Source organism: Podarcis raffonei, chromosome 13 (genome assembly GCF_027172205.1).
Source record: "Podarcis raffonei isolate rPodRaf1 chromosome 13, rPodRaf1.pri, whole genome shotgun sequence".
Taxonomy (NCBI): domain Eukaryota; kingdom Metazoa; phylum Chordata; class Lepidosauria; order Squamata; family Lacertidae; genus Podarcis; species Podarcis raffonei.
Genome location: NC_070614.1, coordinates 49,652,658 through 49,680,512, shown reverse-complemented (window position 1 = coordinate 49,680,512; position 27,855 = coordinate 49,652,658). Strand labels below are relative to the sequence as shown.

At 49.0% G+C, this 27,855-nt stretch overlaps 1 protein-coding gene and 1 non-coding gene across 5 annotated transcripts in view; both read right to left on the bottom strand.

Annotated features, from left to right (window-relative positions):
- CARMIL3 (capping protein regulator and myosin 1 linker 3) overlaps positions 1-26,109 on the bottom strand; it is an 81,468-nt gene extending 55,359 nt beyond the window's left edge. For all 4 annotated transcript variants that reach the window (XM_053362927.1, XM_053362928.1, XM_053362930.1 and 1 more), the window contains exons 1-5: positions 25,976-26,109; positions 8,504-8,598; positions 3,633-3,683; positions 1,821-1,880; positions 801-922 (exon numbers count right to left, since the gene is read on the bottom strand). In XM_053362927.1, coding sequence (XP_053218902.1) covers positions 801-922; positions 1,821-1,880; positions 3,633-3,683; positions 8,504-8,598; positions 25,976-26,015 — 368 coding nt within the window. In that variant the 5' untranslated portion in view covers positions 26,016-26,109. The remainder of the gene's footprint in view (positions 1-800; positions 923-1,820; positions 1,881-3,632; positions 3,684-8,503; positions 8,599-25,975) is intronic.
- On the bottom strand, positions 6,916-6,994 carry TRNAE-CUC (transfer RNA glutamic acid (anticodon CUC)). The gene has a single exon. It is a non-coding gene; the product is annotated as a tRNA-Glu (tRNA).
- Positions 26,110-27,855: the final 1,746 nt, after the last annotated feature.

The following is a 27,855-nucleotide window of genomic DNA, read 5'->3' as shown; positions in this document are numbered from 1 at the left end:
GTACCCCGCCCATCTGGCTGGGTTTCCCCAGGCACTCTGGGCCGTTTCCAACAAAGATTAAAAATACATTAAAATGCCACACATTAAAAACTTCCCTGAACAGGGCTGCCTTCAGATCTCTTCTGAATGTCAGGTAGTTGTTTATCGCTTTGACATCTGGTGGGAGGGCGTTCCACAGGGCGGGCGCCACCACCAAGAAGGCCCTCTGCCTGGTTCCCTGTAGCTTTGCTTCTCGCAGTGAGGGAACCGCCAGAAGGCCCTCAGAGCTGGACCTCAGTGTCCGGGCAGAATGATGGGGGTGGAGACGCTCCTTCAGGTATACTGGGCCGAGGCCGTTTAGGGCTTTAAAGGTCAACACCAACACTTTGAATTGTGCTGTGTGACTCTGGCCTTTTCTATACAGTGGTACCTCGGGTTAAGTACTTAATTCGCTCCAGAGGTCCGTTCTTAACCTGAAACTGTTCTTAACCTGAGGTACCACTTTAGCTAATGGGGCCTCCCGCTGCCGGAGCACGATTTCTGTTCTCATCCTGAAGCAAAGTTCTTAACCCGAGGTACTATTTCTGGGTTAGCAGAGTCTGTAACCTGAAGCGTATGTAACCTGAGGTACCACTGTAGTTTATCATCATCGTCGCCGTCGCCTCCATGTTTTCCACAACATGGAAGCATACCTTGGTCCTCCGCTCACACCCCCACACACAAGTTGTCGTGAGAGGCGCTGTTATGGCGAATGACTGAATTTGGCAACCCCGCCACCCGCAGCCAGTGTTCTCCCCACCCTACAGCTTCTTCATACTCACACAGAGGCCGGGCTAGGGAAGATTTTGGCTAAGGAAGTGTTGACATGCCTCGTGACCTGGTCAGCGCTTTCCGGGGTGGGGAATTTCAAGCTGTAGTTGGCCTTCTCCGTCTCCACCAGGATCTGAATGCAGAAGGAAGGCAAAAGGCGTCAGCACCCGACAGACACCAATGTCGCCATCATGTGTGGTTTGGGAGCTGCATGCTCAGGGAAAAAACAAAGCTGTCCAGGGTTGTAAAGACTGCGGAGAGAATAATTGGGTGCACTCTTCCCACCTTGGATCAAATCTATGCTTCCAGGTGCCATAAGAAAGCTGCAGAGATAGCGCAGGATAGTGCGGAAATGATCTCTTTCAGCTTCTAAAGACTAGGACTAGCCGCCTGAGAAACAGTTTCTATCCAAATGCGATTTTGGTTTTAAATGCAGTATAAGGTAGTCTCTGTGGGAGTATATTGTATTTAATTATGGGGTATCAGAGTTGTTTTTTGTTGTTTTTTTAAGGGACGCGGGTGGCGCTGTGCGTTAAACCACAGAGCCCAGGACTTGCCGATCAGAAGGTCGGCGGTTTGAATCCCCGCGACGGAGTGAGCTCCCGTTGCTCGGTCCCTGCTCCTGCCAACCTAGCAGTTCAAAAGCACGTCAAAGTGCAAGTAGATAAATAGGTACCGCTCCGGTGGGAAGGTAAATGGCGTTTCCGTGCGCTGCTCTGGTTCGCCAGAAGCAGCTTAGTCATGCTGGCCACATGACCCAGAAGCTGTACGCCAGCTCCCTTGGCCAATAAAGCGAGATGAGCGCCGCAACCCCAGAGTTGGTCACAACTGGACCTAATGGTCAGGGGTCCCTTTACCTTATCAGAGTTTTTAGGGGGCTAACCAGGCTGGGATAGCTGGGATAGCAGGCTTATTGGTTTTTAAATGTCTGATGTGGATTTTTTCAATTTCGTTGTTCTGTATGGGACAATGACAAAAAGATTATTGTATCGCAAGAGCACCCCTTTGTGGGAGATGCCCCTTGCTCCTACCTGGTTGTGATGCAGTGCGTTTAAGGCTCGGATCTCCAGGACATTGAACGAGCATTCGAGCTGCAAGGGAGGGAAAAGAAGAGTCACTTGTTGTGACGCGACAGAAGCGAATGTCGCGTCCACGGCACACGTTCAAAGCGCATAACCTCCCCTGAAGAATCCTGGGAACGGGAGTTTTAAGGATGCTGTGAATCGTAGCTCTCTGAGGGATAAACAACCGCCTGGCAGGGTTGCTGTAAGGACGAAATATGGAGGAGGAGAGCCAGAAGCCTAGAGATCCTTGGAAGATAAAGGTGGCTATATAAATGTAATAACAAATAAATAAACTACAGTTCCCGGGATTTTCTGGAGGAAGCCATGACTGTTAGGCTGCATACACATCATACTGCTATAGGTTTGGGGAGGGTCTGTAGAAGTGCAAATATCCAGAGTGTGGGGTCAGGTGGGATTACTATGAGGAATTATAAAATATGCATCAAGCCATTGTGTCCACGATGAATACATTGTGTTGACTGGGTTTAATTCATTGACAATAATTTCTGATCAAATCCCACAACCCTCTGCATCTCTGGCCATTTCCTCTACTGCCCATTTCTCTTTCTTGACCAGTCACGTATGCAGCCCAGTTGCTTCCAGTTGCTTGCCAGGAAGGGATCCTGGGCCATAAAGATAGTGGGCAAGTTTCATTGATGTAGCTTTTCCGATATGTTAATCTTAGGATGTTAATCTTAGGACCAGGAAATAGATCTCACCTGAAGGTGATAATGATCGCTGTCTTCCTGGCCATCCTCCTTATCATGTGCATTGCTTGTTTATGACCTCAGGGGTTGCCAAATGCACTCCTTTGTAGTTCTGTTTTGTTTACCGCAGAAATATGTGTGCTTAATTAGTTTTGGTAGTTTAACTTTGTCCCCACGTGGGGTTTGTTGAAATGCTCAGAAGAAATCTGATTGGCTCTTACGAACACTCTGTAAAAAGTTCTTTTGTGAATAAAACGACCTGGGCCGGAGGGTGGAGACAGAGATGATTATACGCACCCTTCCCAGAGTCTTGCTGGTTCAAGCCTCTGTGTGTATTCTTATTAATCAGAGTTCAATCCTTCCTTTACTTTGGGAACGCCTCAAGGGTCAGTCTGGATGACACCCAGAGGTCCCTTCTAAGCCTGTGATCCTGTACCCGTGAGGTTAGAATGGATAAGAAGAAACCCAAGCCAGTTCCTTTGTGAAGGTAACGGCTTTAGCTGGCCAGTTAAGTACCGCCATTTACATGTCCAAAGAGGTTGCCCTGTTGCCATGGAGATGGGTCTTCTCCCACCTCACCCGATGGAGAACTATAGGCCAAGGTGTACGTTTTTTTGGCTGACACTGGAAGCCGGAGACCCAGAGGCTTCTCTTGCTGTGTGCTAGATCCCAAAGGGATCTATTTGGGGCTTCCCTGAGAACCTAATGGGGAAGCAAGATCTCTGGGAGTGAGCCAGGTTATATGTGTAAATAAAACCGTTTATCTTAAAAACACCATTGTCCCTAAGGACCTTCGTCCCAAGGAAACCGAACTCTGGGGTAAGCACTGGGACCCAAAGAGTCTCTCACTGCTCAGAGATAGGATTGTACACAATGATACATTTAAAGCACTTTATTTCCCAAAAAGAATCGTGGGAACTGTAGTTTATCCATCACAGAGTTACAATTCCCAAACTGTACTTTGTTGTGCTTTAAATGTACGGTGTGTAAAGAGGTATAAATGTATTTTAAATCACACACACACAAACACACACACACACACACACAATTTCTCATTTGTTCCTCCACTCACCTTGGCTGGTACCTTTAGCCCAAAGAGATAGATTCGCCAAGTGGTGAGCACCTGTTGGAAAAAGGGCGAAGAACAGAAGAGGTGAACGACAGCACAATCTTTTTCTGTTTCCCTTTGAGACACAATCCTCATGTGGATGTTGCGTTGCTTTTTCTGCCTTCTGCTATCGGTGTCTTTCCAGACACCACCTCTCTCCAAACATGTCTTCCCAACCTGGATCTTCTAGAATACTGATGAGCATTGAACTTGTTTATTTCGGAAGACATTTTGCCTCTGATGCAACGTTCTAGCAGGGAAGCATTCCATTTCCCCAAGTTTGCCATTTGGCCTTTTAACAATTAGTGCCATTATTACCTGCCCTTCAACCTGCAGGTCCCAGGGTGGGTGGCGAAATTTTTTGAAAATTCAGAATTAAAATATTGCCATGTGCAGTGGTGGTGAAATGAAGGTGGTGGACTCTTGTTCATTGGATGTTTTTAAACGGAGGTTGGATGGCTGGCTGTCCTGGAGATTCCTGCATTGCAAGGGGTTGGACTAGATGACCCACGGGGTCCTTTTGAACACTACAATTCTATTATCCTGTTTATTACAGCGCATGAGCTCTCGACAGCTTCACGAGTAAGTTGCGCAAGAGCTGCTAACCTATAGAAACCTTTAGCAAGCTAAAAATTACGCTGCTGCTGGAAATCACATTTGCAATGTTGGGAAGTGAATTACTGATTTCCCAGCCTGCCACGTCTTTCTCGCTCTCCTCCTCCATCTCTAAGCCATGATGGTAAGATCCGCACTCAGGGCACTCCAGAAATCAGGGGGTCAGCAAGGAAACAAATGTGTAACTTTGTGCCAATCGGAAAAAACAGAATGCGTATGTGCTAGAACATTGGTAGGCAAACTAAGGCCCGGGGGCCGGATGCGGCCCAATCACCTTCTCAATCCGGCCCGCGGATGGTCCGGGAAGCGGTGTGCTTTTAACACGAGCAGAATGTGTCCTTTTATTGAAAATGCATCTCTGGGTTATTTGTGGGGCCTGCCTGGTGTTTTTACATGAGTAGAATGTGTGCTTTTATTTAAAATGCATCTCTGGGTTATTGTGGGGCATAGGAATTTGATCATTATTATTTTTTTCAAAATATAGTCCGGTCCCCCACAAGGTCCGGACCGGCCCCCTGCTGAAAACGTTTGCTGACCCCTGTGCTAGAACTTAACTAGGGGGAAAACTCATACTGGCTCCGTTCACTCTCCAGACCCGTAAATGGGATCGCCACATTTCGCCTTAAATCACAGTGTGGGGCAGAAGGTGGAAATTCAACAGGTGCAGCGTTTCAACCCCGTGGCTGCACCTGTTGAATACTGGCCTGTAGCAAAGCTTTAAAGGCATGGATTTCTGGTGTTCCTGGCACCCACGAGGGGAGGGGAGGTGGCAACCTTTGGGGGGGCGTCCTCTGATGCAGTGATTGGAAGATCACCCTGTTGCCCCTTAGCTGAAGGGGGGGTGTCCTGTCCCCTTTTGCCCTAGAAGTTAACTGCTCCTGATGCCCCCTTAATTTCAACCCACAGCCTTCCCCCCACCAAACCTCCTCATCACTTGGCCACCCGGAAATCAGCTCCCTCCCACCCTCAGAGATCCTTTGGCCTTTATTCTGTATCATTCAATCACAACAACCTTGTGAGGCGGAACCTGGCCTGGCAAATCCACACACAGGCTCAAGACACCATTGCAGAGAGTTTGGCCCAAACCCCATTTTTGCCAAGACCTCCCCTCTTCCGAATCCTTGCGGGGGGTGGGGTGGGGGAAAACTATAGGCTCTTTTTGCATCAGCCGATGCAAAGTTTCCCCCCCTCTCCTTTTCTCCTTTCCGCCAGCCCCCTCCCCTGTCTGCTCCTGCCTGCGACCTCCACTTTTGCTGCCAGCAGCAAATTTGCAAACCCTGACCTAATTTGCGAGGACAGGATTCGAGAGCTGGAGAGTTTGAGAGAAGAGAAGAAATGATGGACGGGGGGAGGAATAGGGAAGAAGGGCTGCGAGACGCTCCCCAAGGCCGTACCACTGGGAGGAAGGGACAGGGGCCAGGGTGAGTGGCCCCCCGAACAATTTCAGAAATTCCCCACTTTGTTTAGAGAGTCTTTTACCCTTTCTGTCTCTGCTCCTCTGGTTTGCTTAAGGGACCAGGAACCAGTGATCAGAGGGAGCTGAAATAGCGCCTGGTGTCACCATATTATTTAAAGCGCAGGACTTCCCCCAAAGCACCCAGGGAACTGTAGTTTGCCCCTCACAGAGCTACAGTTCCCTGCACCGTTCCCCAGACACTTAAATGCCTGGGGTGTATGCAGCCCAAGACCAGGAATTCAGAGAGGCCTGGGTTCAAATCCTTACACTAGTCACTCTTCTAGCCCACTCTACCTGGTAGGGTTGTCATGTAGATGAAATTTGATTTCTGTTTTACATCCCTATGCCCTTTTAAAATGTGTTTTGGGGGGGCTGTTGGGTTGTGGTTTTTATTTTTATTATGATTTTTGTGGTTTTATATCTTAATTTTATTCTGTGAACCGCCCTGAGACCCCCGGTATATAAGGCGGTATATAAATTCAATTAATAATAATAATAATAATAATAATAATAATAATAATAATAATTTTTATACCGCTCTTTCTTTCTTTCTTTCTTTCAACTCCTTTGTTCACCACATAGATATTATTTACAGTTGGTACCTTGGGTTAAGTACTTAATTCGTTCCGGAAGTCCGTTCTTAACCTGAAACTGTTCTTAACCTGAAGACCACTTTAGCTAATGGGGGTTCTCACTGCTGCCACGCCGCCAGAGCACAATTTCCGTTCTCATCCTGAAGCAAAGTTCTTAACCTGAGGTAATATTTCTGGGTTAGCAGAGGCTGAAACCTGAAGCGTATGTAACCTGAAGCATCTGTAACCCGAGGTACCACTGTACAATCAGTGGTGTAAAGATAAATAAAACGGGGAGGAAGGTGCACGTAAAGTACTCAGAGGAGGGCAATGAGAACAATCAAATGAAATAAACTATTTGGGAGTATATCTGAGCAGGGGGGCATTATCTCTGGGCTGGGGGGGTGGAGAATCCCAAGAGCAAGATGTGTGGTTGACCTACGATTTGTGGCCCAGGGTCCCTCCCTTCTTTATTCCCTCACCTCACCATAGAACAATAGATATCAGTGCGATAAATAAGTAGAACAGAGAATCTTAAAACCTTAGAGCTGGAAGGGACCACAAGGGTCATCTAGTCCAACCCTCTGCAATGCAGGAATCTTTTTGCCCAGTGTGGGACTCGAACCCACGTCTCTGAGATTGAGAGTCTCATGCTTTACCAACTGAGCTATCCCACCATGGGAATTATCCGTGCTCTTTTTTATGGGGATACGTGGGGGAACGAATACCCCTAAACAGTTTGTGAATCTTTTTAATTTTGTCCATTTACTGTATTTATTTTCCCCGATCTGAACTACAACATGGTGATTTTCTTGAGTCAAAATGAGAGTACCTCTAAACTAAAAAAGCACTGGGAATTATAAGAAAAGAAAAGAAAAGAAAATGAATTAAAAGAAAAGAAAACAATAGAATAAAAACATTAAAGTAAGATAAAACAACAACATAACAAGTAAAATGAAATGAAAACATATAAAATGCAAACATAACATAACAACAGCAGCTTCTCCTCCTGAGCCACCCCCCCATCACCTCGGCCAGAGCAAGTGGCAGGTAGTTCCCAAGGTGAAAAGGAGGAAGCGGGTCCAAAGACCACCAAGCTGGATTGGGTGAGGGGGCCTCCCTGCAGATATCTGCCAGAGCAGAGCCTTGGCACCAGCAGCCCTGGGCGAACAAGCAGCTTGCAAAGCAGTCCAGCCACCACCAGGATTACCGTATTTTCCCGTGTATAACACAACCCCATGTATAAGACGACCCCTATTTTTGGGAGCCCTCAGCAGTTGTTGAGCTTCTTCTGTAAGTTCGCTGAGCTGCTGAGCAGCTTCTTGATGATCCCCCACTCTGGCTGACGGAACTGGTGCCGTAACACACCGCATACTGGCTCTCACCAAAAACTTTTCCTAAGCCGGGAAGAGCAGGTAAGCAGCCTTCCCTCCAACATTTCCCTGCTACTGCCGCAGCACCAGCCCTCGCTTTTGTTGTTGAGTCATTTAGTCGTGTCCGACTCTTCGTGACCCCAGGGACCAGAGCACGCCAGGCACTTCTGTCTTCCACTGTTTTCCGCAGTTTGGTCAAACTCATGCTGGTAGCTTCGAGAACACTGTCCAACCATCGCGCCCTCTGTCGTCCCCTTCTCCTTGCGCCTTCCATCTTTCCCAACATCAGGGTCTTTTCCAGGGAGTCTTCTCTTCTCATGAGGTGGCCAAAGTCTTGGAGCCTCAGCTTCAGGTTCTGTCCTTCCAGTGAGCACTCAGGGCTGATTTCCTTCAGAATGGATGTGTTTGATCTTCTTGCAGTCCATGGGACTCTCAAGAGTCTCCTCCAGCACCAGAATTCAAAAGCATCCATTCTTCGGCGATCAGCCTTCTTGATGGTCCAGCTCTCACTTCCATACATCACTACTGGGAAAACCACGGCTTTGACTATACGGACCTTTGTTGGAAAAGTGATGTCTCTGCCTTTTAAGATGCTGTGTAGGTTTGTCATTGCTTTTCTCCCAAGAAGCAGGCGTCTTTTAATTTCGTGACTGCTGTCACCATCTGCAGTGATCTTAGCATATTAACCCGTGTATGACGACGACCCTCAATTTATCACCCAAAAAAAATTCAGGGAAAAAAGGTTGTCTTATACATGGAAAAATACGGTATTTCCCCACCACCACCACCTGGTCCCCAAACCCCCCGGGAGTCTCTCACCAGCACCCTGTCTTCGCTTTTCTTCGGCTTGGTTTCTAGCTTCACCCTCACCAGCAGGTGGATGGGAGGCCGGTTCAGGAACTTCCGGATGCTGTCTGGAAAGGAAGCGTAGCAGGTTAGGATCTGGTGGCTGGGACTCAATGGGGCTGGTTGGGCAGAATGCAAGGAGGCAGCCAGTAGGGGGAGCCAGAGCCTATAAGCCTCCGCTGTCCAGTGTCAGGAAGGAAGGACAGTCGCTGAGTTGCCCTGTCTGCCCTTCCCTTGGTGAACTTCAGGTCAGCTTTCCAAAGAAAAGCAAGGGTCTGGGGTTTTGGGAACGAATAAATGAGAAGGGTGCCACTGAGCTTGTGCAGAGTGCCTTTCCCTCCCCCACCAAGGTAACCGCTGCCTCTAAACGTATTTTTTGATGTCTGCAAAAGGGGAGAACTAAGAGTCTGATACTTTCTCCTAGTTTAGAGTTTTCAGAGTTACCCATGAGGAATCCTGGGGTATTCCAGGAAAATGTTTACGCAACTGCTTAAAGCATTTAAGTTTTTCAAAGATTGAATCCTGAAGAAAATATTTCTTTAAAAAAAAACCACACACACGTTAGATTCTGCAGATTTTGCAACATTTCCAGAACATACAAATGTCCCACTGGATATAAAGTGATAATCATGATTTCAGCCTCTGCACACCAAAGGTAAACAAAATGTGACTGAGAATCTGGAGAGATTAAGCACTCCCCCCAAATTACATCCTTTTAGCCCTTTCCTAGCCCAAATTCAAATCGCCACACAGCTATGACGCGGACTAGATGACATTAAGCCAGCCACTTTCTTCAGCCCAACCTACAACACAGGGTTGTTGTGAAGATAAAACAGGAGGGGGAATAAGAAAAGCTGGATAAAAATGTAAATAAAATACGTAATAGTGGTCTCTTTCTTATCTCTTTCTTATCAGGATTCCATGCATTCTAAGCCCCTGCCTTTGTGGCAAAAACTTTAAAAGAAAGAGATTCTGGGGTTAATTATAATAAATAAATAAATAAATAAATAAATAAATAAATAATCTTTATTATGGTCCAGAGACCCAACTAATAATAATAATAATAATAATAATAATAATAATAATAATAATAATTTATTATTTATACCCCACCCATCTGTGGAAGACCCAAGAACTACCCACACTGGAAGAATGGCAGACTAAGGTAATAGACTACATGGGACTGGCTGAGATGACCGGCAGAATCCGTGACCAAGGGAAAGAGACGGTGGAAGAGGACTGGAAGAAGTTTAAAATCTATCTTAAGAACTGTTGTAAAATTAATGAATGCTAAAATGCTTTGGGTAACGTAAAATAGAATTGCAGCGATTAGCAATTGGATATGAGAAATAAGACTTAAAGAAAATATTATATTGATACTAGGGGATGCTGAAAAGATTGTCAACAGGGATGCAGAAAGGGGAGGTATGGGGAAGTCGCTGAAAGAAGGCTTAAGAAATGAAAGGTCAAGAAATTATACGTGTTTGTATGTTTGTTTGTCTTGTATTGTGTTGTATTGTCTTATATTATGTGTGGAAAAAACCAATAAAAATTAAATATATATATATATATACCCCACCCATCTGGCTGGGTTTTCCCAGCCACTCTGGGCAGCTCCCAACCGAATATTAAAAACCACAATACAGCATTAAACATTAAAAACTTCCCTAAACAGGGCTGCCTTCAGATGTTGGACTCTTGATCAAATTAAACCCTACACATAGTTTCTAAAGGAAGAGGTCCTGTGGGGCTCAAGGGCCCCCGATCCGGGGGTCCCAAATATGTTAAGGAGTGACGTGGAGTAGAGGAAGGCGCTCTGCGCATGCCCGGGGGAATTCTCTTCATGGCATTGCTCCATCGCGTTGTCCTGGGAGCTGAAGGGAGGACTTTTCGGGAGCTCGGATCGACCCGCCAGAGGCAGGCAGGCACCATTCAATCAATCGCTTCGCTCCGGGTAGCTTCTCTGCTTCAGCCAAGCAAAAGCGTACAGGATGAAACTGTCCCCCACTACCGCTTCTTTCCGACTCACAACGCCTCGGGGTAAACTGAGGCCACCGGCCGCCTCTGTCTGGTGTGAGCTGAGAGAAAGAGAATGAGCGTGTGTTTGTATGTGTGTGTGGTGTCCTCGGCTGGGTGTGCAGGGAACTGGGGCGAAGCATTGGAGGTGACAGGCCTGGCGGCCGAGACAAATTGGTCCTGACAGCTGAGGAAGGGAGGACCCAGTTCCTCTGGAGAAGGGAAAGAGGCTTCAAGGCCTCCCCAAGGTCTTTCCCCACCACCTCCCCTCACACACAGCGGTTGTGAGGCCCACAAAGCTCCCAGGTCGGATATGTCTCTCTGAGACTTATCAGGGCCAGTTGAAACCCCCTCAGTCATGTTCAAATGCAGGTCCGCAATTCATACGCCATACTAGCTCCCCTACCTGGTGGAACAGAGCAAATAACTACAGGCGACTCGTGCCATCAAGCCAGGCTGCGTGATGCATGGCATGGTGGTTAGTGTTGGACGATAGCTTGCAAAGGTAAAGGTAAAGGTAAAGGGACCCCTGACCATTAGGTCCAGTCGTGGACGACTCTGGGGTTGCGGCGCTCATCTCGCTTTATTGGCCGAGGGAGCCAGCGTACAGCTTCTGGGTCATGTGGCCAGCATGACTAAGCTACTTCTGGCGAACCAGAGCAGCACACGGAAACGCCGTTTACCTTCCCGCCGCAGCGGTACCTATTTATCTACTTGCACTGGCGTGCTTTCGAATTGCTAGGTTGGCAGGAGCAGGGACCGAGCAACGGGAGCTTACCCCGTCGCGGGGATTCGAACCGCCGACCTTCTGATCGGCAAGCCCTAGGCTCTGTGGTTTAACCCACAGCGCCACCTGCGTCCCAAGCTTGCAAGGACCAGGGTTCAAATCCATGCCCTGCCATGAAGTCCATGGGTGTGTTTCAGATGGCCTCTTTTTTGGAAAGAACAAATTAGGTAGGGTTGCATTTAATAAATAATAATAATAATAATATTTTTTTATTTTTACCCCGCCCTCCCTTGCCAGAACCGGGCTCAGGGCAGCTAACATGAATAAAATTACAATAAAACATAATAGGAATGGAAGCGGGGAGAAAAGAAACAAGAGAGAAATGAAACAAATCCGTGGCCCACATCCCTGCTAGTGAGTCAGTTGGGCTTACTAATGGGCCTTATTTAAGACTGCCCTGCCCTGAACTACAACTCCCATAATGCCTTACTCTAATGGTCATGCCGGCTTGGGCTGACGTGTGTTGCAGTCCAACAACTGACTCAATTTGCTTCATGTTACCTCTACTTAGCAGCTGCACGCCAGGCAGAAATCCCACTGGTGAATCTTCTCCCCTTACAACATTTCCACACTGGGTGGGGTTCCCCTCCCCCAGGATGAAAACGACAAAGAGAGAATGAGCGGATTCCGACTCAAACTAAAGCTTGATTGATTAATCCGCGCAATACTGAGAATAATAATGATAGCTAAATACCGCTAACGACAATGGAACAATATAAGATCATGGAAAGCTACCTCACACTAGCTCTAGTTTAGTACTGTCTGCACTGACTGGCAGCCGCTGTTGGAGGTTTCAGGCATGGCTCTCTCCCAGTCCTATCAGGGACTGAACCTGAGACCTTCTGCTTGCAAAATAGATGCTCCATGCTCTGAGCTAAAAGCCCTTCCCCATAGGGAATGAATGAATGAACATAAAAATAATAATAATAGTGACAACGATAATATGCCTCTGAGCAAATGCAGAGTTCTCCCCTTCCCCGCAGAGCAACGACTGTTTGCCATCTGTTTTAGAGGTGACATTAAGATCGGAGAATACACCTTCTGCTAAGAAATTAGCCTGCGATATTACTACAGTCTGATTCCTCAGCTTGTTATTTTGGGACAAGATCCAAGCCAGTGTGGTGGAAAAACTAATGTTACCCGAGACGGCTTCTAACGCTCCAGCAATATCAAGCCCGCTTCCCCCCTGTGTGGTTTCCCCATCTTAGGCAACGGGGAGAGAAAGGAACCAATATTGCTGCTGGCGAGGCCTAGATGGGAAATCAAATTTGGCTGAAGACCATTAGGGAGAGTGTTGGCAAAATCAAGGAATATAAAAGGCAAGTAGCAGCACTAGGAGTGGCCATGCCACGCAGAGGCCATTTTCCTCACAGCTTTTTAAACTGGCCTAAGTGTCGTGGCTTCCACCAATAGACCTGGCCCGTGGCATAGGAGTGCGCAGCTTCAAGGAAGCCAGCAGGGTCCCCTCCAGATGCTTTTGAACTACAGTTTGCATTCTCCCTGACCATTAGGTGTGCTGACTGGAGCTGGTGGAGGGCATGACAGACACTCTGGAGGAGCAGAAGAACCCGGAGGAGACATCTGCACTGCTTGAACTGAGAACTAAGATTCCTGTATTGCAGGAGGTTGGACTAGATGACTAGATGAGTTGTTCCAACTCAACAATTCTATGAAGCCCCAAGATCTTGGGCAGAATGGGAATGTGGCTCTCCAGCTCTCTCTATCAGGCCTTCGGGAGCCTCCCCAGGTGTGTGACAACATCTCTTGCTTGCCTGGATGAAGAATGGGAGAGATAAGCGTAGGGGTTGTAGGAACTGCTGGCCTTTTCATGGCTGCACAGTCACCAACCACATAAAGGTAAGAGATGCCTCTGTCATCCCGCCCACTTTCTGCCTCTGGCCACAACCCAAGGGCTGCTCGTCATGGAACACAGTCCTCAGACTGAAAGAGGTTCTCTGCACCCTCCAACCCCTGGGCAAAGAGGAAGGCAGCAGCTCCTTACTTGGCCTAACGCAACTCTCAGGGGGCAGAGCCTCAGTCAATAAATGCATAGCCCAAGGCCTCTCTCTGCCAGTTGCTCTGCTGAGACAACATGCATGTTCTACCTCTGCTGCAGGGTCGCTGGCCATGGTCCTGAAACTCACACCTAGATCGCTCTCCAAGGTGCTGATCCCTGCCTTCGCTTGCCTTCTAGTCTGCCTGGGATTCCCGACCTTCTTCCTCTTGCCTGGGCAGTCACTGCTCTGCAGTTATGAGCATCCCCATAGATTAGGATCAGTGCCTTCCTTTAGCATAGCGGTTCTCAACCTGTGGGTGCCCAGATGTTGTTGGACTACAACTCCCATCATCCCTGAGCTCTGGCCTTGCTAGCTAGGGGTGATGGGAGTTGTAGTTCAACAACATCTGGGGACCCACAGGTTGAGAACCGCTGCTTTAGCACAAGATCATACTCATGGGTCAGTAAACTAAGGTCCACAGGCCGGGTCAGGCCCAATTGCCTTCTAGATCCGGCCCGCGGACGGTCTGGGAATCCAGGCAGCCGGCATAACGTGTGCGCGCCATGGTTTTTGCAACTCAGCCAGGCTTGGGGGTCAAAAGCGAGGCGGGCGGCTGTTCGAGACAAGCCCCTTCTCCGTCCGTCGCACGCGCACGGCAATCTTTTCTTCCAGGGTGGGGGGTAGGGACGAGGGAAAAGGAGCCACAGTTCGGATTTCCACCATGGAACTGCCGGCGACTGACCTCAGGAAGGGCAGCTGTGGCGACAGGGGCTCAGAGGCGCCTCAGGAGCAACACCCACCAGTGTCTGTGGCGGCAGTGCTCTGCAGCAAAGGAAGCGGGGAGCGCCTGGGCGGCTGCACTCCAAAGCAATTATGGCCTCTGCTGGGGAGGCCGCTTGTTAGCTACACGGTGTGAGCCATGGAAAGGTAAATAGCCGCTGCCGCCGCCTCGTCTTCCCTCACGCGGGGAAAAGAACGTTTTTGCTTGAGCGGCGCCAGCCTGACGTAGTGTGGCCAATGGCTTTTCCCTTCACCCAAGCATGCGCACACACTTTCCAGGGCTGACGGGAATGGCGCGCTTACCTCAGCCCCCCAGCCTCCACCCCACCTTACGAGAGAAATAATAACTGTCAACGCATAAAACGCAAAGGAAGCAGCGTGGGTGTATGAGGGAACACCCCCGCCCAAAAAAATATCGCTTTCGGGCAACATTGGGGTTGGTCCCAGTAAGTGTTTTTGCCAAAAATGCAGGTCATAATCATGGCAACATATAGTCCGGCCCCCCACAAGGTCTGAGGGACAGTGGACCGGCCCCCTGCTGAAAAAGTTTGCTGACCCCTGATCATACTTTTGTACTGAGAGCTCACGACAACCACCTAGCCCCATTCTCACAACTGTTCATCTGAAGAATCCCTCGTTCCATCCGGCCATAAGTAGCCAAGCAACCCGGGATTCGTCTCCTGAGCACATGCAGAGCGGGTGGCAAAAAGAGTGCCTCTGAGCGTACACAGCATGCCCTTGCCTCAACAGGGGGATGGGCCATAGCTCTGCAGTAGGGCACTGTGCTTCACACAGCAAGCATCTAGGGTCTGAGGCACAACCCCTCCAGTATATCTAGGTGTAAGAACGTGAGAATAAATTTCTCTGATCCTCTTTTCGCCCGGTCCAAGTTGATGGCATCACCACACCATGTGGGAGCCAATTCCATAGTCAACCTATGCGCTGGGTGATCTTTGGCTCGTGTGCTTGGCAGCTGTCTGTCTCCAGAGACAATGAAGTGTACCTCCGGGGGTGAAGTCACAAACAGCCGCACTAGCAGCACGAAAGTGACCTCCCTGGCGCACAAGCCTGGCCAGGGTGTATGGAGGTCCTGGGGTGCCTAGACAACAAGACCCCCCGCCAGTCTCACTGATGTGGTCCAAAGGAAAGCAGAACAAGGCATTGGGCACCAACTCAGCTGCAGGAGTTGCTGGAAGGAGGTGAACAAGGTGCCATCCAACTGTCTTAAGGACTCCAGATTTGTGTATGGTTTACTGAAGGAGCCTCCCCACCCCATTGTTCTGCCCGGACACTGAGGCCCAGCGCCGAGGGCCTTCTGGTGGTTCCCTCGCTGCGAGAAGCCAAGTTACAGGGAACAAGGCAGAGGGCCTTCTCGGTAGTGGCACCCGCCCTGTGGAACGCCCTTCCACCAGATGTCAAAGAGAAAAACAACTACCAGATTTTTAGAAGACCAGATGTCTTCTAAAAATCAAGGCAGCCCTGTTTAGGGAAGCTTTTAATGTTTAATAGGTTATTGTATTTTGATATTCCGTTGGAAGCTGCCCAGAGTGGCTGGAGAAACCCAGCCAGATGGGCGGGGTATAAATAATAAACTATTATTATTATTATTATTATTATTATTATTATTATTATTACTCCTGAGACTTTTCTTCTCCCACAAGGCAGCTAAGGTCTCCTGTAGCAACTGCTGTTCAGAGGCATCTTGCTTCTGATCGCTGATGTTTTGAATCACCTGGTTTAGCTGTTAGCCAACAACTGCCCTTCTCTGCCATCAATCTCTCAAATCACCAGCTACTTCCCAAACTGTGCAATGGGTATTAACCAAACACCCGTCCCCAGGGGAAGATGGCTGCTGAATCTGCGTGATTCATCAGTCTGACTCGGCCTCTTTCAATACCCCGAGCCGCTCACATTCATTCTCTCAGCCCAGCGTGAGGTGGGAGGAACCATGCACTTTCCCTATAGCTCCTTGGAGGCAGGGCCAAGCTCCAGAAAGTAGTATGGTGAGACTATTGCCAGGGTCTGCCACCCTAACGGTGCAACAATTTCCACTTTGCACAGAGAATCAGAGGCGATCAGGTGTGGCCTGCTAGGTGCCAACTCTCCCAAAATAGGAATTGAGGGGATACTCATCAAATTTGCAGGTGGCACCAAACTGGGAGGGGTAGCCAACGCCACAGAAGACAGAATCAGGATTCAAGGTGGCCTTAATAGGTTGGAGAACTGGAGCCCAAACTAACAAAATGAATTTCAGTAGGGACAAATGTCAGGTTCTGCACTTAGGCAGGAAGAACCAGGTGCACAAATATAAGATGGGGGACTGCTGGCTTGCCAGCGGTACATGTGAAAAGAATTCTAGGGGTCTTGGTGGACCACAAGCTGAACATGAGTCAACAACGTGATGCATCACCAAAATAGCTAATGCTATTCTAGGCTGCATCAGCAGAAGTATAGCGTCCGGATAAAGAGAAGTAATAGCGCCACCCAAATTCTGCCTTCCTCAAGACCACAGCTGGAATACTGTGCCCAGGCCTGGGTGCCACGATTTAAGCTGGAATGTGTGTGCGGAGGAGGGCAGCCAAGATGATGAAGGGTCTGGAAACCAAGCCTGATGAGGAACGGTTGAAGGAGCTGGGTATGTTTAGCCTGGAAAAGAGGAGACTGAGAGGAGATAGCCATCTTCAAATATCTGAAGGGCTGTCATGTGGAAGGTGGGGCAAGCTTGTTTTCTCCTGCTCGGGAGGGTAGGATTCGAACCCATGGCTTCAAGTGACAAGAAAAGAGATTCCAACTAAACATCGAAAAGAACTTTCCGGCAGTAAGGAGTTGGCCTTCCTCGGGAGGTGGCGAACACTCCTTCCTTGGAGGTTTTTAAGCAGAGGTTGGGAGGCCATGAATGCTTCAGTTGAGATTCCTGCATCGCTGGGGGTTGGTCTAGATGTCCCTTGGGGTCCCTTCCAAGCCTATGGTTCCATGAGACTATGATTCTATACCCCATCAGAGGGTGCCAAGGCCCCTCCCCAAATCAGCGCGAAGGAGGGGGGACAAATAGATCGCAACAGCAGCAACCCTAACAGTGTCCTTTTTTGGGAAGAAGAAGAAGCATCTAGGATTGGGGTGCTGTGACCTAATTTCTCTCGTGAGCAATTATGCTCAGGGAAAAGGGGAAACGGTGTTCATTTTTAGATTTCTATGTCTTGGCTTCTTCCTGTCTGAACTGTGTATGTCTCAAGAAAAAGGGCTGGGGGAGAAAGCAACCCATCCCACGCCCCCACAAAAAACACACACAAAAACACCCAGAGAGGCTCTTGGGCAACAAAACCTCAAGACGGGAGGAAGTTTTGCCAATGCATATTGTAAGGCTTGAGGCAACAAACGCCCCTTTGCTTCACACCGAAAGCCCTGGCAGATGCCTGCAGCCTTTTAATAAAAAATATACACACAGCAACACCAACCTGCGGCGTGTCCTTTTAGTGATTTGGTAGGGTCACCTTTGCAATTTTGTTTTGAGCCGGATTAGGGGATTTAAATGGGCGCTTAGAGCTGGTGTGCTTTGGTTAAAAGCAGCATTAGCGCTGTGCATGTGAGACGGGGGTGGGGGGTGATTTGAGATGGATTCCTATTTGCTCTGTGCTGCACACATCTGCATTTTCCTGAACGCTCTTTAAGAGCCAGTCCCAGCAGAGAGGTCCGTGTTTTGGATTACTGATGGCATCTTTATAAATTATTCCTCCGTGCTGGCGCATCAAGGAGCAGCGTGGGCTGAGACATTTTGCAGGTCTCGGGATTTCAGATGTGAAGCTGCAAGAGCTGAGACTCTTCTGACGGTGATAGCGATCTGGTTTCAGGGGCAATCCTCTCTGCACGCCAAACCATGGTTTGACAAGCAGGAATGTGGCAGAAGCTGGCAGGCTCCCCTTTCCTCTTCCCATCTAACATGCAAATTCCCCTTCTCCCTCCCATAGTTTGCTATAACCACAGTTTACTGTTGCATCTGCACTGAGACTAGCCGGCCCTGGATGCCTTGAGACCACGGCTGGTTCGCAAACCACGGTTTCCTGGTTCGATTTAGGAAATGCTCGACAGGAAAGAGAATTTGGCATGTCAGAGGAGGAGTGAGGAGCACATCGAGCACAATTCAAAGTGTTGGTGCTGACCTTTAAAGCCCTAAACGGCCTTGGTCCAGTATATCTGAAGGAGCGTCTCCACCCCCATCGTTCTGCCCGGACACTGAGGTCCAGCGCTGAGGGCCTTCTGGCGGTTCCCTCACTGTGAGAAGCCAAGTTACAGGGAACCAGGTAGAGGGCCTTCTCAGTAGTGGCACCCGCCTTGTGGAACGCCCTCCCACCCAATGTCAAAGAGAAAAACAACTACCAGACTTTTAGAAGACATCTGAAGGCAGCCCTGTTTAGGGAAGCTTCTAATGTTTGATGCATTTCTGTATTTTAATATTTTGTTGGAAGCTGCCCAGAGTGGCTGGAGAAGCCCAGCCAGATGGGCGGGGTATAAATAATAAATTTATTAGTAGTAGTATTAAGCAACTGAGGCCGGCTGCCCTACTTTAGACAGGCGCTCCTCTACCTGAAAGGCTGTCCAGTACAAAACCAGTACAAAACCCTAAGAAGGGAGAACAAAATTGCCCATCAACAGTTAGCACTTCAACAACAAACATAGCTTCCCCCACTATGACGAGATGTATCGCACTTCTATCTAAATTACAGCAATTCTTTCTAAATTTGCATATGAATCAGAATATACAGATTTTACACAGATCTAAACCCTCTTTTATCCTGTTTTCGGATGACGTGTAAGTTGCCTCTCCGTCACAGACACAACATCCATTTAGAGCGCTCTTGTACCACTTTGTCACAGCTTCTCTACGTCCCGCAAAGACTCCTGGGGACTGTAGTTTGTGGATGGTTGCTGACCTCACAGAGCTACAATTCCCAGCAAGGTTAACAAACTACACTTCCCAGGATTCCCCAGGACTGCTATGACAGGGTTTTGGGCTCATGCTGCAGGTGTGACCTAAATTACCTCTTACACCTACTGTGAGTAGGAATATTGAATCGGAAAAATAATTTGAGCCCTGGGGAAGCACAATTCCACCTTCCCCCAACCAGAATTCTAAGGGCGATCAAGACGAATGGAAGTAGTTAAAACTGCAGTTGCTGCATAAGGGATTGGTATTTTGACTGGAGTGTAATTGAAATTTATAAGATTTTGGTACGCAGAAACAAAGAGAATAATCAAACCATCAATTCTAGCACACGGGGGAGGGGGCACCTAAATTGTATAATTTGGCAATGATCGGCATTACTAATTGTAATATAATTTGGCATCGTTATAATGAGGATATTATTGGATTGTTGTAATTGGAAACTAATAAAAATTATTATCAAAAAAGGAATGCGTCAAGAGAAGGAAGTCTTATATTAATACGTTGCATACGGCCCTGTGATCTTTGGATGAAGGGCGGTATAAAATTTTAATTAATAATGATAATTGAAGTAGCACCTAAAACCTGATATGAGATGGGCATATCGTTGAACCAACTGGAAGCCGCAACCGACAACGCAATTCAACACAAACGCAAGCAGACAACAGCCAGATATGATTCCAAGCACAGTCGCATTTGACTTCAAAAGAATAAACTTCTCCAAAATGAGGGAGGCAATAGGAAGAAAGCTGAAAGGGAAGATAAAGCCAGTAAAATCTCTCCAAACTGCACAGAGCTTATTTAAAACCACACTAGTAGAAGCTTAAGCTAATTTTTTTTTAATGCCGTCAAGTTGAAGCGGATGCCAATGTGGTTAACTAGCAGCGTCGAGGAAGCTATGAAAAGGGGAAGAAAGGCTTCTATCAAAAAAACTGAAGGCTTGCCCAATTGCGGAGAACAGAAAAAGAAGAAGCACTAAACCTGGAGAAGCAAATGTGACGTTGGCGAGCAAGGAAGTGAAGAGGAAATCTGGGCAGCATATTGATAAAGGCATTAAGGCCAACCAAAACAGTATATTTAAACACATCAGGGGCTGGGGGTGGCTGGGCCACTAGGCAGCAAGGGAGCGAAAGGAGAGGAAAATGGAGGTTATAGAAAAGTAGGATTAATCTGTGTCTAACTTAAGATGATGTAGGACACACACACGCCCATGCCTGAACCCATTTTTCTGTGGGGTGGGATCTGAAAAACTGATTTTGTGTAAGGTAAGCAGAGGTTGGGATGCGGGTGGCGCTGTGGGTTAAACCACAGAGCCTAGGACTTGCCAATCAGAAGGTCGGCGGTTCGAATCCCCACAACGGGGTGAGCTCCCGTTGCTCGGTCCCTGCTCCTGCCAACCTAGAAGTTCGAAAGCACGTCAAAGTGCAAGTAGATAAAGAGGTACCGCTCCGGAGGGAAGGTAAACGGTGTTTCCGTGCACTGCTCTGGTTCGCCAGAAGTGGCTTAGTCATGCTGGCCACATGACCCGGAAGCTGTACGCCGGCTCCCTCGGCCAATAAAGTGAGATGAGCGCCACAACCCCAGAGTCGTCCACGACTGGACCTAACGGTCAGGGGTCCCTTTCCCTTTAAGCAGAGGTTTGGCAAAACGAACAATTGACAAATCATTCCGTAGATATACATAGCACCCACCCAAGAACTTGAATGCAAAACTGCTGATCCTCTAACGAAAATATGTTAACTTGATCCTAGGTCGGTCTTCATATCAGAGGACTGGAAAATAGCCAATCTAACACTGATTTATTTTATTTTTTTAAAGGAGTTCTAGGGAGCATCTGGGAAATTACAGACGAGTTAGCTTAATGCGGCGTTCCAGGTAAACTGGCAGAAGGCCTCAGATGATCAAGCATGAAGAAGAAGAAGCCTTGCTGAAGAAAAAGCAGCATGGCTTCCGTAACAGGAAGTCCCGCCTCTCTAACATTTTTGGGTTATCTGAGGGTATCAGTAAGAACGAAGAGAGTGTTGATCAGGTAGACATTGTGTACTTGGATTTTGAAAGAGTTTTCAACAAGTTCCAAAGGCTTTTTGGTAATCTTAGGAGCAAGTGAGTGAGAGGATGGGTCCTTGGGTAGGGATGGAGAATTGGTTAAAGAACAGGAAGCACAGATCTGGACCAAATTCACACTTCTCACACCGGAGGGAAGTAGGAAGTCGGTGTGCTCTAAGGAACTGAAGTGGGACTTGTGCTTCTGAACTTGCTCAAGTTAGGGGTAAGAAGTGAGGTGACCCACGTTTGCAGGTGACATCCCCCCCAAAAGGATGGTAAAGGTAAAGGGACCCCTGACCATTAGGTCCAGTCGTGACCGACTCTGGGGTTGCGGCGCTCATCTCGCTTTATTGGCCAAGGGAGCCAGCATACAGCTTCCGGGTCATGTGGCCAGCATGACTAAGCCGCTTCTGGCAAAGCAGACCAGTGCATGGAAACGCCGTTTGCCTTCCCGCTGGAGCGGTACCTATCTATCTACTTGCACTTTGACGTGCTTTCAAACTGCTAGGTTGGCAGGAGCTGGGAGAGAGCAACGGGAGCTCACCCCGTCGCAGGATTCGAACTGCCGACCTTCTGATCGGCAAGTCCTAGGCTCTGTGGTTTAACCCACAGCGCCACCCGCGTCCCTAAAAGGATGGTAAGATGCTCCAAAAGGATTTTTCCAAACTGGGGGAATGGGGGTTAAAATGGGAAAGGAAAAACAATGTAAATGTAAAGGGATGTAAACCCCACACACACTCAAATATGCACTGACAGGGGCCTGGGCTGTTGGCGACTACCCAAGAAAGGGAACTCAGGGTCACGGTGGATAGCTGAACGAAAATGCCAACCCAGAGGGGGCAGCTCTGAAAAAGATGGATTTCCCACAGGGAATCATTAGGGAAAGGGCCAGAAACAAAACTTCCAGTCTTTTCAGAGCTGCTGTACACCAGGTTGGCATTCTCTTTAGGTTGGGCCAGAGCCGGTCCTGTCATTAGGCAGAGGAGGCATGTGGTTGAGGAACCCCTGTCGGCCTCAGTCGCCATGGCTGAGGGGACGACAGAAGGGACTTGGCTCCGAGACTTATGCGTTGGAAGGATAAGCACTGCCAACTATCACACAATGGTCTGAGGGCCTCAGCGCTTCGGCGACTTGTTTCATGTAGGCATCAAACTTGTTTGGATCCCTCTATAGCGCCTGGAGGGCTGATGTTCAATTTAAGATCCATGTCTGGATGGTTGCTGTGTCCGCAGGGCTATTTAAGGAAATAAGGAGGGCCTGCTAGATGAGGCCTACGGCCACCCCCCAACCCAGTACCCTGTTCTCACGGCAGCCAGCTAGAAGCCTGTGGGGAACCTGCAAGGAGGATTTGAACACAAGATCCCTCTCCTCTCCTGTGGCATTCTGGCATTCAGAAACATTCCTGCCTCTAACATTTTACTGCTGTAGTTAGTATTTTTATTTTTTTTTTGCATATTATTATGATTGCGTTCCCTTTCATTTTTCTTTTTTAATTCACCTCGTTTCTTCGCTTTCTCTGTCCCTTGTTAAATGTGCAAACGATAAATTAACAGTGAATTTCTTTTAAAGGAATGGTGGGAAGGGCTACCTTTCTGCTGTAGGTCCGATTCGGGAATATCGTAAGTTACCTTAAATAACATTTTGGCCGCTATGTGCCCCACAGCTCGGGGATGATGGGAGTTGTGGTCAAACATGCTGGGGGGGGACACAGCCTCCCCACCAATGAGCCATGGCCTCATGAAGCATCTTTTGGGTGTCATGCAACCTTCTGGGTCCCCGGATGTTGTTAGACTACAACTCCCATCATCCATGACCATTGCCTAAGCTGGCTGTGGATGATGGGCTTTGTAGTCCAACAGCGTTTTTGGACCCAAGGTCGAAGAACGGTGGTGTAGACCTACTCAGCTAGGTGGACCAATGGCACCTTCCTGTGTGTTGGGGGGGCAGAAATAGCACAGTGGCACCCCCTCTTTGCCAAGTGAAGTGATACAGTCTGCTCCGCCACTGCCTTGAGTTCCACCCGTTCATTTTGAGGGGAGTTGAAAGCAGCCATTTAGACACAGTAGTCATGTGTGCCCGCCGCTTTAAATACGAGAGTCTCCATTCATTTTATTTACTATCTGGCAGGCTGTGTGTGTGTGTGTGAAAGTGTGTGTGAGAGAGACAGAAATCCCAGGAAGAAGTGTGACATCGCCTTTGCACCTTCCAACCGTGTCATGCCCTACAGCATCCCTGTCTGGTTTTTATGAATGCAGGAGGCAAAAGCAGCAACACAGTGTTTACTTAACACCTGCTGCCGGGCTCTGTGCAGTGACTGCAAGGGGAGAGAAGGCCTCTGAGCATGTGCAGAGAGCACCTTCCGCCTCGCCTCGTGGCCGAGATGGGAAACCGGGTTTCTGAAGTCGTAAGCATAAGCCCTGGAAGCTCTCCTTCTGGAGCGAAGATGTGTTTTTTCGTTGTTGTTGTCGTGAAGCAAAGCGGTTGCATTGTGTGTGTGTGTGTGTGTGTGTGTTAAGATGCCGAAGGCACTCGCAGCTTCTCCTGCTATCATCTAGAACATTCATAGGCATCACATAAACAGACACAGGTTTTTTCGCTCTCTCTTTTTCGCAACTGAAATTGACCAGAGAAGGCATTGTAAAAAAGAAAAAAAGGATAAGCTCCCTTCAATTTTCCTTTCGCACGCTTGGGAAACAGATGGGATTGGGGGCAAACTGAGGCCCGTTGATTTCAATGGGTCTCCTCTGAGTAGGACTAACATCGGCGCCCGGCCTTAAAGAGACAGGTTGGCAAATGGAAACAGAGATCGGGAAGGAGGGAGCCGACCCCTGTGAGTAAACTGTGGGTCGCCAGATTATGTGGATATGTATATGGGTCACGGGGTGGGTGTTTGGAATGGCATTTGTCGGACTCAGAACTATTTGGGGAGGGGCCCATTTCAGGCCCCTCCAAAGGTTCAGATACCAGGTAATAATGGGGGGGGGCAGAAAGACCTCTCTCTTTCCCACCCCCCCATCTGAAACCCTAAACACATCAAAGTAGTAGATAGGCAGATGAGAAATTCACAAGAACTTTGGGTGTGTCAATGGTGTTTTTCAGTTTCAAGTGGCGGGGCAGAATCGTGTGCATGATTTTGCGTGCTTCTCTCTGACGCCTGGGGAGATCCTTGGGGTGTGTGTGTGTGCGCATGCATGCACACAAAAGGGATATTGCAAAACACACACACAAACAAACACACCATCCCAGTTGTGTCTCGACACCTTCTCTTCCTCCCTGTTCCCAGATACCCAAGCAGGGACATGCCAGGAGTGACAACAGCAGGAAGTGTGTCTCTGTGTGTGTGTGTGTGTGTGTGTGTGTGTGTGTATAGAGAGGCACACCAGAGCCTATAGAAGCCTCAAGAGACAACCCATTAACCCACAGGCAGCTTTCAGCAATAAATCCACTATTATAGCAAGCAGGAGGTGTGAGCAGATACAGAGAAACAGCTCCCTTTCCCAGCGCGGAAACCCAGGAGTCCTGGATCAGAGCCACCCCTTACCTCCCACCCCCACTCTACTCTACCCCTGGAAAGAACCCAGGAGTTCTGGCCCTCCCTCCGCCCCCTCCCCCCCCACCCCCAGGGGAGACCCAGCTATCTCCTGAAGAGCCATTAAGTGATACAGCCTGCAAGATTGAATGTTATGTGTGTGTGAGAGAGAGAGATGGGAAGGGGCTTAAGTACCAGGGAAGGGGGTGGGCAGGGGAAAATCCAGGCCCCTGAACAGGGAATTGTGCGGGGGGGGGGCGGTTTGCAGAGAAATGAATTGCAATGGCCATAAAAGCAATTGCAAAGGGGGGGGGGTGGGCCATTCCCCTTGGATGAGAGCTTGCAGGAGATTGGAGGGGGAAAGGTTTGGGGTTGAGGGAGGCGATTTTTCAAGGGGGGGAGGAGAGAAGTGGGGTGATGGGGGGTAGCCAGGATTTACACACTGCTCCCCATGGACTTTTGGATTATCCCTGGAGCTGGAATGACAGGAAGGTGATAGGTTGGTTGGGAAGACTGTGGGATTTATTTGGGGGGGGGGTGCTGAGAGAAGCAGAGAGACAGCTTGGAGATTCAGCTGGGGGGGTGAGTATATCTGTGGGGGGAGCCTGCATCACAGTGGTCACATCCTAGGAACTGGGTTGGGAGGCGACTGAAGGCAAAGGGGGTCTCTAGGTGTAGAAAGGGAGGGGGGCCTTTTCCTTGCACTGAGGGAGGGGGGCTCTTGACCTGGGTGGGGCAGCGGCTAGGAGCTTTGGAGTGTCGTTATTGGGGGGGGGGGGGAGAGAGAATGGAGCAGTGCCCCTCCATCCATGGGGGGGCAGGAATAATAATAATAAGAGGAGCCAACATAGTTCCCTGCGATGGGGTTGAGTACCATGTGGGGGGGGCGTTTCTGGGGCAGCAACCATTTGCTCGCCCTGAGAATTAGGGGGGGGTGCCTTGGGAAGAGCCAATTCACCTGTTGGAGGGAGGGGGGAATGAGAGAGACGCAGGTAAAGGGGGGTATATTTCCAAACCCGGGGGGGGAGAGATTTCCCCGGGGAGGGTGGGAACTGAGGAGGGTGGCCCTAAATTTTTATGGGGCGCTAGAATTTGGGGGGGAGGCAGCGTGCGGGAGGGGGGCCACAGGTGTTTTTAATGGGGGGGTGGATTTAACCCTTTAGACCATTTCTCCCCGGGGTATTTGGGGGGGTGAGGAGTGTTGCTGGAGGGATGGAGAGAGGAGGGGGGGGGTCGCCAAAGATTGGTGCTGGATGGTGCTGGGGGCTGAGGATGAATGGGGAGAGGGGAAGCCCTGCGGGGGGGGATCTCTCCACTCCATCTCACCCCCCCCCAAAAGGTAGGTCCCTACCTTGCAGCTCCCGGGCGACCTCCCCTCCGGCCTGGGCCATCACGGCTGCGGCAGAAGCCGGCACATGCCCGGCTAGGGCGGCGGTGGCAGCGAGCGCGTCTGCGCAGCCTCCCCGATCTCCCTCTCCCTCCGCCCCCCCTTCCTTCTCTCTCCCTCGGGGGACCAGCTGGGCGGGCTGGAGGCAGACTCCCTCTCGCCCCGCCCTGCTCCTCGGACGCCTGAGTCCCTTCCACCCCCACCCCAGTACCTGGCCAAGCGCCTTCTTCCCACCCCACCCGGAGCGAGAAGCGGGTTTTCCTGAGCAGGTAGCCGGGGAGGGGGAAAAAAATCTGTAGAAGCTGAGGAGGGACCCCCCAAAGGTCTTCTAGTCTGACCCCCGCAATCTCACCTTCTTATTTTCGTTTCTATGGGGATACACGCTCGGTATTTATCACTCCTGTTATACAAAAATCTCCAAATGGGTCCGAACTCCAATGTCTAAAACTCCTGGTAGAGGACAAGGATCTAGAGACCACGCTAAGGGTGGCCAAATTCTGTGCGACTGCCATAAAACTTAGGGAACAAGCTGTACTACCAAAATTATAATTTTAAAAATGATAATTTTAGGTTATATTTTAGTGATCAAGATTTAATAATTTTTAAACTGCTGCTATATCTGAATTGTCTCTGTTGTACCCAATTGCAACTCAATGTATTCCTGTTGTGTTTTATGAGTTTCCTGATACTGTAAGTGACCCGGAACTGGTCTGTGACCGTAATAATAAAATTCTATTCTATTCACCTTCTTATTTTTAATTATGCATTGTGTGTGTTGGGAACCGCCATGAGATCTATGGGTGGAGGGCAGTATAGAAATTTTAGAAACAAACAAGCAAGCAAGCAAACCAAGGATGGTTTCGCTGGGATCCCTGCACCTCAGGGGGTTGGACTAGATGACTCTCGGGTCCCTTCTGGCACTATAGTTCCATGAAACCTCTATTAGATAGGTGCACGTCTACACCTGTAGGTGTTGAGCTGGTGCATTGAAACATCAGGTGCTGCCATAGACCATGCCATATCACTGGGGCCCAGCTAGCTCTTAAGGTCCACAAATGACAACATTTTGGAGGTCCCAGGCCACAAGGTGGTTAGATTGGTCTCAACTAGGGCCAGGGCCTTTTCAGTACTGGCCCCAACCTGGTGGAACGCTCTGTCACAAGAGACCAGGGCCATGCGGGATTTGACATCTTCCCGCAGGGTCTGCAAGACAGAGCTGTTCCACCCGGCCTTTGGTTTGGACTCAGTCTGACCCCTATGTCTTCCCTCCCCTTATGGTCTTGATCTATCGGCTACTTTTAAAATGAGGCTGCATTTTAAAATTGCATTTTAACCTGTATTTTAAATTGGTTTCCCACCCCCTTATGTTTTTACTGTGATTTTATTGGTATTAGGCGACCTGAGTCCGGCTCTGGCCGGGGAGGGCGGTGTATAAATAAAATTATTATTATTATTATTATTATTATTATTATTATTTGTCTACACTGATTGGCAGCAGCTGTCCAAGATTTCAGGATTTTCAGCAGGAAGTTACAGGACAGGCACCGATCAGAGTGACCACCTCCCAAACTGTTGCAGGTGCAAACAGTAATAAAAGGATTGTGTGTAACCACCCTGAGTGCGAATCATCACCAATGCAGAGTTTAAAAGAAGGGTGGTTGGGAGGGCCTTCCTTCTGCCTAATGGTGGGGTGGTTGTGTGGTGTAGTGGTTAGAGCATTGGGCTAGGACCTGGGAAACAGGCTTCAAACCTGCACTCAGGGATTCAAATCTCCACTCAGCCAGGAAGCTCACTGGGTGAAATTTGGCCCAGTCACCGTCTCTTAGCCTGAGCTACCTCACAGG